General features: G+C 26.5%; 1 protein-coding gene across 1 annotated transcript; it reads left to right on the top strand.

Annotated features, from left to right (window-relative positions):
• Positions 1-3,615: 3,615 nt before the first annotated feature.
• Positions 3,616-12,079, top strand: LOC145944992 (proto-oncogene tyrosine-protein kinase ROS-like). The gene is made up of 9 exons (XM_083053743.1): positions 3,616-4,162; positions 5,693-5,843; positions 6,213-6,294; positions 6,415-7,071; positions 7,307-8,739; positions 8,907-9,008; positions 9,703-9,896; positions 10,704-11,174; positions 11,492-12,079. The coding sequence occupies exons 1-9, from the start codon at positions 4,064-4,066 to the stop codon at positions 11,822-11,824; spliced, it is 3,522 nt and encodes a 1,173-aa protein (XP_082909869.1). The 5' UTR covers positions 3,616-4,063; the 3' UTR covers positions 11,825-12,079.
• Positions 12,080-14,002: the final 1,923 nt, after the last annotated feature.

The raw sequence follows: 14,002 nt of genomic DNA, 5'->3' as shown, positions 1-14,002 counted from the left end.
TTATCTTGCAATCCTATTTAGAGAATGAAGCTACTATAGATCGACGTGAATAGAATACCTACAAGCAAACTCAACTTGCCAATTATTTATTGCATTAATTATATTTCGGGACAATATTTGTCCGCATCTTTTAATTTAAACATTTGACCATTAACCCAGCGAGAAATGATTGGTTGAATCGATGTCAATTGCACGATCGATTCAATCACGATTTCTCTGGAAAGAGCATTTTATGATCATTTGCATGTATCAAAAAATCACTTAATGAATTACTGTTTCATTTAAAGAAAGGTCTATGATATGTGTAAGGCTGTATATAATTTTAAATACACCTTATGCACTTCCTTCACTTTTTTCACGAAGATTGTAAATATAAATATATTTTTTATTTTAAATATGAGGCAGTGCAATTGACAAATTAAAACTCTCTGTGAACAGTTTCCACGAATAATTATATTCTATATATATATAGTTTCATGGAAACTGTTCACAGAGAGAAATTTTTTCTTAGAATTTACTCTGAAAATCATGATAATCGTGAGACCATATGGTTTGAAAATAATTTTATGAAAATTTCTTTGATTAATATTTATCACAATAAAAAATAATAATATCCATTAAAATAAAATATAAAATATGTTTGATTAATTTTACTAAAAGGATAGTAAAATTAATCAAGCATATTTAAAAAATTTTTTCATACTATATTGTCTCACGATTACCATGATCTTCTGGGGTAAATTCTAAAGAAGGTAAATTCTAAAAGAAAAATATCTCTGTGTTAGAAAAAGTAACTGTTGGAAATAACATTGATTGTGAGTATCATCGATCATGCAGAGCGTAATGAATCATACAGAGCGCAGCAAATAAAGCACGTCCAAGTTCTCGGACCGACTTCTAGCATCATCAGATTAAAGTTTTATTTATTATCATATTAATTCAGTATCATAGCACGAAAATGACAAACGCTTTTTAATTAGGCCAAGTCAATGCTTTATTAGAAAGTGGTAGAGAATTCCGTACTCCGTAAAACCGCTAGTTGCATAGATGCTATCTAAGAGAAGAATCAAATGACTTCTTGAAAAACGATTCCAACTTATCTCATTATGGCATTGCATGTTTATTTAAAACTTTAAACAGGTAAGACATTTTTTTCTCTATTTTTTCTTTAAGTAAGAACTATTTTTCTTAGTAAATAAATCATGAGAGCTTGACTTTCTTCGATTGTTGAAGGACTTTTGTCTCATAATTCAGTTTTTATATTAGTTTCAAATTAATTAATTAATTTCTTCTGATAAGTAACTCTATCTTAACTTGACTTTCTTTTTCACGAGTGCGTTTGTTATCACTAAAATTTCAATAATGTTTATATTTTAATATATATATATGGTATATATGTATATATTTTTATTATCATTTTCTTCATGATCATAAAAATTTTATAAATTCCTGTATTTAAAAACATCTTATATAAATTTTCTGGAGAGCACAATGCTATAAACTTTTGATTTATGTCTGATAAAAATATGTACATACATATATAACACACACATATATATATATATATATATATATATATATATATATATATTAAGTGATAAATAGTGTATATAAATTCTCACATATAGCAAAAGTGACAGCTTATTGCGCATATTATTCATAGATTGATTAATTGTCCCCAATTCGAAGTTCAATTGCACCAATCTTTCACTTCGATGTTTAGTAGCTGTTGAACATGCGAATTTATTTAACTCAAATTTTCTGATTTTCTATATAAATTTCGTTAAATAAAAAATAATTTACCCTGCAAGTTTTAAATAAAAATTAGTAAATTTAAACATATCTAGAGAAATAAAAATGTTTTAGAAATTACAAACAATTTATGTAAATGTGTCACAAACTTATTAAGTAACAAGAAAGATGAAATCAACGAAATCATTAATTTTTTTAATTCTTTCTTTTAAATCTAACAATTATATTATAATAATACATATTGTTTAAAAATTTTAATATATTGTCTGAATTAAATTAAATTTTAAGTTTTAATTTGATTACATAACATTGATTTTTGAATGTGTGACGTAAAATTAATAAACTTTATATACATTTTTTTAAAAATTAAAACTCTTTAGTTTTACGTATTTTACAGTTTTAATTACATAAATAGTGTATTATCTGCAATATATAACATTCAATTTTCTTCATGAAAAAAATCTTTTATTTGTGTAAAGTATATAAATTAGAGTATACGAGAATACTTTTCTTCGTAACTTCTTGGACCGAAGCTTCAAAGATCCTCCAGAATCCCTAGATTTCCTGACGAAAACGTTATGGTCATTCTCGTTAGCGTTAACAGTTTTAGTAAAACACATAATGTTTGTAACGTTTCTAACATAACAATTTTCTCTTCTTGTAGATATTTTTATACTCGATCGGCTTTCATACGATTCTCGACTATGACCAATGTTCCATGTAATCTTCACAATGATTTAAATACCACTAATCGAATTGATGTTCCTCCATGTATCTCGATAAATTTTGAGTTTTCTCTTACTTAATAAAACTCTTAGTTGATAAAACTATTTCAAGATCGATTATAATGATTTATATAATCAAGCTATAAAACTATATAGTATATTTTCTTCGATTAAACTCAATGTACAATGTAACGAGTGTAGTATATTCGATTGTATCAAAAACAATAATATAAGCGTAATTAAATTTCGCAATTTTCAAAACTTTCAAGTAGAAAAGCGATCAAATGAAAAAGAATATATATTATTATTTTACAACATATTTTACTTTCTTAATATTTTTAATATATTATTATTTCAAAATTTAACTAACAAATTATCGTTTCATTAATATTTTTTTGACAGAAATCAGCTATTTAAGACGTTTATACGGATTTAATGAACGTATCAACGACGCACGAAAATCCAATACCTTAATTATTGATTGTATTGCATAAAAGTATTCAAATGGGATCTGCATTTAAGAACCTACGTTAATCTCTTTAATCATTATTTTAATACGATGTTTGAATTCGCTTGTTCGATAACAGAACACAAAATTTATTGCAATAAAGTAAGCTTGTAGAAGTTTTTGATTATAATAAATTATTTTTATATGTTAAGATCTTTTTTTTATTTCAAACCGGACCCTACTATAAAAATGAGCCTCATATAGGATATATATATATATATATATATATATATATATATATATAGAATATAATTATTCGTGAAAACTGTTGGAATAAGTAACTGTTGGAAGAAACACTGATTGTGAGTATCATCGATCAAGCAGAGAGAAATGAATCATAAACAGAGGGCAGCAAATAAAGCATGATCAGATCGGTCTAGTCTGCGGAGTCAGTTACGATTGCGATTGCCACGAGAAAAGACAATGATGCGCGTTATTTGATTCAAATAATATACTGTCATATAAACATCACACATCAATATGCACAAATAGTGGATTCTAAAAACATGCATAGTATACAGTATACAATATGCATAGAAAAAGTAATCATAATTTTTTATATTTTTAGTGAAACAAGAAATGACAAATATCTCAATGTGGATAATATTTTTATGCTTGAATAGCGGTGAAAGTGATAGAAAATCTAAAATTCTATAATTTTTGCATTGCTTATAAATTGTTCCATTATCTTTTTATTGATTATCTTTTTACGAAATATTAAAAGAAATTACAACAAAAATATATTATTATCTTCGATACAATCAAGTGAATACGTGTTGCTTCGTGCTGTTATTGGTTCCCATCGAAAAATTATAAAAATTACTATTTACTAAAAATTCCTTCATATGATCTAAGATATATATATTGTGATTGATTATAAAAAGATATATTAAAATGTAATATTGGAAGACAGTAACGCGGTTCGGAAACTAGATTCTAAAGAATTCATCGATTCATAATAAAGTATCGAGTCGATTAGATCAAATCTGAATCATCCATAGAATAAAAAGAAAATCAATACTGGTGACTAAAAATTGAGCGCCAACATTCACCGAAGGAAGTAATTATTATCTTTAAGATGAGATTATGCGTTTTATTGAAATGTTTAATGCTGGTGAAAGCAGCTATTGCGATTTTGACAAAGAATCATACCGTCCCGGACAATCTTTTTACGCAAGTAAGAAATTTTTTTTGCCCTATTAAAAAACAATTAAATGTTATTACAAGTAATTGTGCAGTATATTTGAGTAACTCAAACTCATGTGTAATATAATATATTACTACAAAATGTATAATAAAATAAAACTATACATAAAACTAAAAAGTATAATGCAATGAGAAAGGATAAATAAAGCTTGAAAATTTTATTTTGTTTTTAAATGGATGTATAAATATAGTTAAACTTAATTATGACGAAATATTAAAATTTGACTGTATTATGTTTGTGTTTCTATTCCTATTTTTAAGAATAATAATTATTAATATTAATGAGATTCTGTTAATTTTTCACTATTTTGATACATACATTCATACATACACACACACATAAACATATATATATATATATATATATATATATATATGACACTTGAATTGAGTTTCATGTGATTTTTCATCAATTTGTAATAAAAACTAATTTACTTTATTAAATAATTATAATTATTTAATGATATAATAAGACTTGTAAATTAATTCTTATTTAACTAAATTAATTCAAAGTGACAGCGTCATTTTGATGTATCAAGGATAGTTGCATTTGTCCTATATACATATAAAGAAATGTCGACTATATTGGTATAATAAAATTCAAATTGTATCAGTTAACTTTATAGGGCCAATAGTTAAATGGACAATATACGTAACAGCAATAACCAGCTACCCGTGTTTAAATTTATTGATGTATGTATATAATATTCATAGTATATCCATTTATATAGCCATATTTATATAGCCATATATATTCTTATATATCGTGGTAAAGTCAATCGAAAGTTTTTGGTATCAGGTTTTCCAGAATTTGTTTGGGTTAAAAGATAAAACCATAATCAAAAAGAATTTCGACAAGATTTTAAGTACAAAAATTAATATAATTTCTATAATCACACACATGCACATAAATGAAAATATTTTAAACATTTTTATTCTTGAAATACAAACGTTATTATATCGAAATTTTAATTAAAACATACGGATTATTACAAAATAAACTCACTTATTTTAAAAAGTTAACTAACAATCGCAAAAAAACTAAATCATGAACTTTAACTATCAGCAAAATCGCTTCAAGAATCGAAGAGAGTAACATTTTCATATAACATTTATTAAAAAAGAAACAATTATGAATTCTTATTAAATAATCCTTATTCTGCCTATTCTGCGTGAGTTTCTTTTTAATACAAGAATCATGTTTGATATTTCGCAAGAAAATATAATGAAAAATAATAAGAATAAATATTTTAGAAATAAAATTACATAATATTTAACGCATTATAAATGAGAAATGGAATTATAAAATATCAAGCTAAAATTATTACAAAACAACAAATTTTATGCTTATTTTATTCATTTTGACATACGATGTTATTTTTTATGGTAATCTTATTTATATATATTTTTATATATACTATTTTATTTATAATTAATGATACCGTGGAATTTCTGGCCTAGCTGTCTAACTTATTTTTTTTATATGTTATATTTTATTAAGGATATTCCAATGCCCGAAAACAAAAATTATCTCATTTTACAAAATCTCCAGCCGGATCAGAATTATTCTGAAAGCGTGACTATAAGAAGTGAAGTCAATGAAGTAGATGAAGTTACATTTGCAAATATGTCCATGAATCCAGAATCTATTGGTAAGATGCAATGAATATATAAAACATTAATAAAAAATTTACAAAAAATTTACAAGTTGTAAGCAAAATGTAAATTCAAGAGAGAGTAAAAATTATAAAAAAAAAAATATTAAACCATTTTCTAATAACAAGGATAATATAAAATGCATTCTGTCGAAAAGAGAGAAACAATGTAGACTCTGTATGTAAAATAAAGCAAAATTCAGATAACACTATCAATTTCATTATTTTTCTTGTTTGTTTTATATCTTTAATTTTTTTTCTTCTTTCTTTATTTTCGTTGCACGTTAAATTATTATTTTTTTTTTAATTTACCGAGATAATCAACTTCAACATACATATAAATATGTACCATCTTAAAATCTCTAGGAAAAATTCCGAGCGAGCCAAGAACATTCGTAGAGTTCAATGGATTTCTAAATGAAAAAATCAACATTTCTGTGACATTCAGGTGAAGAATCTAAGTTTTTAGTCTATATCCTTTTTTCTCTAAAATTTAACATAGAAATATAAAAATATTGATACTGTTAAAAATTTATTAAATATGAAAAGGCTAAATTTTATCTAACAGGTGGAATCAACCTACACTTGAAAACAAAGTGATACAAGGATATACAGTGCAATGTTGGTTCATCGAGAACCTAAAAAAGATTCAAATCTTTGACGACAAAACTATTTTAACTACAATGGAGTGCACAGAATATAATCTAAAGTCTAATACAACGTACTATTATCGAGTACGAGCGCATACTAAAGCTGGTGCTGGTCCTTATACAGATTTAATGAACGTATCAACGACGCACGAAAATCCGATACCTCAATTATTGATTGCAGTGAATAATACTATTGCAATATGGGATCTGGATTCAAGAACATACGTCAATCTCTTTACCCTTAATAGCAATGTTAATGCAATAGAAGTGGTTTATTCTGTAGCAGAACATAAAATTTATTGGATCCAATTGGATGAGCATGATTATATACTACGAGAGTTAATGATAGGGGATATGAATAAAAATAATATTACGAAAATAACTAGTTTAAAAAAAAATACACACACTCTGTGCATCGATTGGATAGGAAGAAATCTATATTGGATGGAATATGACGTCTCAGGGAAATCCATTATAAAGCTGGACTTAACAATGTGGCAAAATGGCACAATCAAATATGATAAAATTTTGAGCAGAGAAAATTATTTTTATTTTACTGTACAACCGTCTGTGGGGTACGTTAACTTTTATTCACTTGAAAAAATAAACACTTTTGTGTCTTTCACTTAAGAATTTATATTATTTTCTAATTTTGCAATAATATAATATGATTTTGTAATAAAGATATAAAGAATCATAAAATCATTAATTATCATAAAATTGTAAGAACTTAAGCTTATTATTTTTTTAACTTCACGTTTAAAATTATGTTTTATAATACACATATATAATAATATATATATTTTCCAGATTTTTATATTGGATAGAAGGGTTAGATGCAGAGTCATATATACAGTATGTAATAATGAAATCGGATCTTGACGGAAGAAATGTGCAATCTTTTTTAAGAACCGATATGACCTGTAGTCCATACAAAACACCATTTTTTAAAACTTTTTATCAAATTAAGCTTGACATCACAAATACAGAGGAGCCGCTAATATTCTGGAGAAAAAACCTTGAATTAATTGTGGAGAACATTAAAACAAATAAATGCAATTCGATTTCAACTGCTGAAATGGGCGCAAACTTTGTGTCACATTTTATTAATGATAAAACAAACATTTATTTAAGTGGACCTTATGCAAATACATCAGATTTTTATCTTTATATTTTAAAAAAGAAGTATGCACTTGTCGACAGTGAAAAAAACGCATCTAAACACGTGCAAATAATAAACAGCACGGATTACTTTAATCCTCTAATATCGTTTGGTAAATCATCCTCCTTACAACCATATCCTCGGACGGAATGCCTTACGCCTGATGAAAAGAATTATAATATTACAATAGTAAAAATAACAGCGCACAGTATTGTTTTGAACTTTACAAAACCAAATCGCAAGCACAAATGCAAAAACAACATACCTACTATTAAATATATCATCTACGTAAGCTGTTTGTATAATAACCTTAATAACAAGTTCGATGAATTCTATATGCAGACATACGAGCGGCATTATGAAATTCAGAATTTAACACCGTTTACAAAATACAAGCTGAAGCTAGCTGTGAGCAATTTTTACTCTGATCAATTATCGATGGACCTGCAATTCCGATCGGAAGTCATACTAAGAACTAACGAAAGCAAACTCAATGCACCAGAAAATGTGAACGTTCAGGTTCTGACGCCGACTATAGCGGCAGTTTATTGGATGCTACCCACGAAACTGAATTGTGCGACAGTAACTTATAGAGTATATTGGGAAACAATTAACTCGGTGAACAGCACGCAACCGATAGAAAAGCCATCTATTAATAATAAAGTAGACAACAAATTTTTTACTATAATCCAATCGTTGCTGCCAGAACAGAAATACTTTGTATATGTACGTGTGTATCCAGCCAACTTCACCAATCTCTATAATGACAGTTTGACCAAAACCGTGTACACGTACTCGGAACCGAACAATATAACTTTGAGCGGAGTTAACATAAACAATATGAATATTTCGTGGATGCCTAGCGTTAATTTGACGATCCATTACGTACTGGAATACAAAAATGATGTGATGCAAAAGTGGCAAATCGCAGATAATTTTGAGACGAATAATAAGACAGTAACGTATTATATAAAAAGCTTGCTACCGGCAACTTTATACAAGTTTCGTTTAATACTGACATATCCTGAATACGAGAACTTTACATGGCCATCTGATGAAAGATTTATTTTTGAAACACTTGGTAAGCAAATATGATAATATGTAGATATTTTAATATGATCTGTTTATTTTACATACATATAAATGAATTACATAATTTTAAGAATAAAATATTTTTAATGATAAAATTATAAGTAGAAATATTCAAATAAAACAAAAAAATTAATACTATATTTTTATGTAACAAAGGTGACGATTCGATAATTCGAGCTACGCAATATAATCTAACATTGATGTTAAGCCTTGCTGCTATCGTTATTGTAATCTGCATCTCCTACTTTATTTATTGTTGTAAGTATATTTGATACACATTTTTTAAATTACAAATTATGATTAATGTAATAAGTGGAGAGATTTTTCAAAAAACATTAACTTATTTAAAACAAGGTTAAGAATATTTATTGACCAACACTGGCTAAGACTAATTCTTATATTATAAGACTTTATTTTGAGAATAATCTCAATTCGAGATTTATTTCCCGAATCCCCCCTAACCCCCTTTCAGAATTATAGGCGAGAAAAATATAGATCCGAAAGTCGCTGAATCGGGAACCCGAGACCTTTCGCTTGCCGGGCGACTGCTCTCACCAACTGAGCTATTCAGACCCTTCGATTCTATACTTTTCTCTGCCTTGATAAACAATTCCAATCAACAATCAGTTGGTGAGAGCAGTCGCCCGGCAAGCGAAAGGTCTCGGGTTCCCGATTCAGCGACTTTCGGATCTATATTTTTCTCGCCTATAATTCTTTAAGGGGGTTAGGGGGGATTCGGGAAATAAATCTCGAATTGAGATTGTTCCCAAAATAAAGTCTTATAATATAAGAATTAGTCTTAGCCAGTGTTGGTCAATAAATATTCTTAACCTTGTTTTAAAAATTCGACTGGCAAATCACATCTTACATATTAATTTATTTGTTTAAAGAGCAAAATTTAAAATTTGCAATGCATAATATTATTTAAATATATTATAACTTTATATAACAGTATACCGACAACGCAAGGAAGATAACGAGCAAGTTTTGACTAGGATTCTACATGAGGTACTTATCGGAAACGTTCAGCATAATGCGTTATACAGTCCTGCGTTGCATTATAATCCAAATAAATTTATGCTGACTAAAATCAAACGTGAGCAAATCACACTAACGAAACTCCTTGGCAGCGGCGCATTCGGATTGGTAAATTTTTCGTAACGTCATATTTTAAGTCATTAATGTTTAGATGTAGAAATGAGAAATACACATTTCTTAGTCAATCTTACACCGAAAAAATTGTTTTCTTGAAATGCATTAATAAGTCTTCTTAATAGATAAGAATATTTCCATTTTTTAAATTGAGAATATATTTTCAATTTCTTTTGCAACTTCAGCGCCGCAATAAATAAATATAATAAATTAATAATAAATTTAAAATAAAAATTAATAAAATAAAATTATTTAAATTTATAATAAATTTATAAGTTTACAATTAATATTAAAAATAATAACATAATAAGCAAAAATGTGTATTTAACTATGTCAAACACATAAAACATATATTCAATTATATGTGAAACATTTAAATATACATGTAATAAGTAACAAATGTCCATTTGTAAGACTGTTTTTTGTTATATCGATTAATAATTTTAATAATACACGGATAAAAAGACATCTCATCAAGTATATATTCTTGCATGTAAAGAATATCTCTTTAGAGATTTTCTCTCCTAAATTAAGAGGATCTTTTTAGCGCTTATTTTATTGGAAGATATTATAAAGATAAGTGACATATACTTAAGATGAGAATACAATTTTTTCGGATATATAAATCAACTTTTTAAAAGAAATAGTAATACACTAATTTTCATGAGACATACATATGCACTTTATTTTTTATCGTTGAATTATTGAAAATAAATTAAAATATATATGTATAATGTTATATAAAATTAAATTATCTTTTCTTATTTAATAAAAGTTACATTAATTTTCAATATTTCGCAGGTGTACCAAGGGAATGTCAAGGATTTAGAAGAACCGGGATCAGAGACATCCGTTGCCATAAAAATGTTAGAAAAGTGTGCTTCTGTCGAAGAAAAAAAGAAATTCTTGCAAGAAGCTAAGCTTATGAGTCACTTTAGACACGAACATGTGTTAAGATTACTAGCTGTCTGCTTAGACGAGGATTCTCCATTACTCGTGTTGGAATTAATGGAAACTGATCTGCTAAAATATTTGAGAGAGTGTCGAATATTACAACCTTCTGATTTACACGCTTTGCGTCTACAAGACTTGCTCGCTATGTGCGAAGATGTTGCGCGAGGCTGTTGCTATTTAGAAGAGCTGCGCTTTGTGCATAGAGATCTCGCGTGCCGAAATTGTTTAGTGTCTGCGAGAGATCGTAAGAATCGTATTGTCAAAATCGGTGATTTCGGACTTGCTAGAGATATTTACAGAAATGACTATTACCGCAAGGTAGATATAATTAATAAAAAAAGATGAAACTTTTTGAAAGTGTTTTTCTATTGTAATAGCTTTTTATAATATTATATATATCTTTAATAAAATATATATATATATATATATATATATATATATAGAATTTAAGAAAAATGAAGACTATGCATATATTTTTGTATATATTTCTCCAATATATATGTATATAATGTATAATGCAAAAAATTAGTAAACAAAATGTATAATGCAAAATATTAGTTTCTTGCTTAAAAATACTTATTGCAAAAATGGATAATTAGAATAAGATATTTATCTTTGCTAAAATTTTATTTTAGGAAGGTGAAGGTCTGCTTCCTGTTCGCTGGATGGCACCGGAATCCCTAGCGAACGGAATATTTACTTCTCAGAGCGATGTTTGGTCATTCGGAGTACTAATGTGGGAGATTACATCATTGGGTGAGCAACCTTACTCTACAACAAAATCTAATCTCGAAGTGATAAGTTACGTACGCGAGGGAGGCAAGTTGCAGATGCCTCTCGATTGTCCATCCTCATTATATCAGTTGATGCAGCGTTGCTGGGGTGTAGCAAATGCCAGACCAAATTTTAAACTTTGTCTGAACAATATTATAGATCTAAGAAGTGACGCAGAATTGCATCCAATATAAATATTATCTAGTTGGCACAATTAATTAATTATTTGAACATGTGTATATTAAAGCGAAACAAATTTTTGCACATCTATTTGAGATATTTGAAAATATGTCTGTATTATACGTCTGTATACATATTTGCATAAAAAAAATTTTAAACTTTAACATATATTTTGTTTACTAACACTGAAAAATAAAAAAAAAACAAGTAGTTATACCAGTGTTCAAATAGATAACTACTTTTGATTTTAGTTATAAATGGCATTTAGAGATAGGTGAAATTACTATAAAATGTGTAATGTACTAAATTCTATACAAATCACATTTTTTAAAAATTTGTTTTTATATATCTGATCAAAATTCTTCATATCAAAAATATTTTGTATGTCAAACAGGAAATAAAGAAGGACGCGAGAGTGGGTTAATAAAGGTTAATAAAAATTTACATATATCTGTTTCTCTTAGCAAATAAGTCATGGAAAGCCTGACTCTTTTGTTGGATTAGCTTAGTCTAATAATTCGTCTAATAATTATAATTTATATTCTAATAATTTGGTTTACGTATTAGTTTCAGATTACTCAGTTAATTTCTTTAAGTAAAAGTGGCTCTATCTTTATTCAACTTCTTTTTCCATGAATGCGTTTATTATCACTGACACTTTTAACAATGTTTATATTTCAACATTAAACGTTTTTATTATCATTTTCTTTATAATCATAAAAATTTTATTTTTCCGGTATTTAAAAACATCTTATAAATATATTTTAATGTAAACAAATGTTCTGGAGAACACAATGCTATGAACTTTTGAGAATGATATATCTTTCGATTTATGTCTGATGAAAATATGTACATACATATATGACATATATATGTATATGTATATGAATTAAATATATATCTATATATATAATTTTTTTATAGTCAAATCAGTATAGAAGTGGTATTAAATATGCTTATTAATAATGCGTATACTGGTAAACAATTATTTGGCGAGGTAAATTTTATACCTTTTTTATTATGAAATTTTCGTTATAATTACTTATTTTTTATCACAATGTATTACATATCATATATTGTAAATGATATACGTATTTTTCTGTTTTTTTCGGAGATATGTTGTATATCAATATAATTTATGCTAATTATTTAATAAACTCGTTTTTCGTGATAATTAATTACAAAATTTTGATTGATAAAACAATCAAAATTAAAATAATATTAATTTTAGATACGTGAATTTGCGGGAAAAAATATAAGACCCCCATATTTAAAATATAGTATTCACTACAAGTTAATAACACGTTCTCATGAAATGGACGATCAGATGCAATTTTTTCACCGTTTGTTCGAATCAGAAAATCGAGAAGCTCAATACGTATATAATATAAATACAGTAAAACACTCATTTTTATTAAATGTCCAATATTATATCATAAATATTTAAAATAATTTTTTACATATTTTAATGTTTTATATATTTATTATTTATTTATAAATTACCTGTTTCTTACGTGAGCACTTGATTTCAATTATTTTCTTGATTATTTCTAATTATATTGTATTATATTGTAAATGTGTTTAAATGTATTTAATGTTAAATTAGTTTTTATATATTATTCAGTTTTATTGTTTATATAAAAATTAATAATATTTACGTAATGCTTATTATACACATATATGTATATGTATGTGTATATGATATTATGTATATTAATTATACTTATAATACTCTATTAAATATTAATATAAAGATATGTTAAATAATATAATATAAATATAAGATATGAAATTAAATAATATAAATATAAGATAGAAAATTTAATATACATATAGGATATAAACATTAATATTTGATTAAGAGTATTTTATTGACCAACACTGGCTAAAGCAATAATTCTTTTATTACGACGTTTCGACCCTAAATTGGGTCCTCTTCAGGCTACAAAAATTGATCACAATACAGAGTCGTTAATACATTTAGATAACACTTTTGATTTATAGTAGTAATATTGTAATTAGTAATACCTATTCTTTAATGTAACGTGGTAAACCCTATACGCACATGATGTTATGTTAAAATGTGAGTTAAAATTGACAGAATCATAGTCAGTATCAAACTGAGATATGGTGTTTATTTTTGACGTGTATAACTAACAGTAAGTCAGAGACATTGTTTTGAGAGCATTAAA

This window comes from Prenolepis imparis, unplaced genomic scaffold, assembly GCF_030444845.1.
Source record: "Prenolepis imparis isolate NDT839.2.m4 unplaced genomic scaffold, iyPreImpa1.0 SCAF_14, whole genome shotgun sequence".
Classification (NCBI taxonomy): domain Eukaryota; kingdom Metazoa; phylum Arthropoda; class Insecta; order Hymenoptera; family Formicidae; genus Prenolepis; species Prenolepis imparis.
The sequence above is the reverse complement of the archived record's forward strand: the minus strand, read 5'-3'. Positions and strand labels throughout refer to the sequence as shown.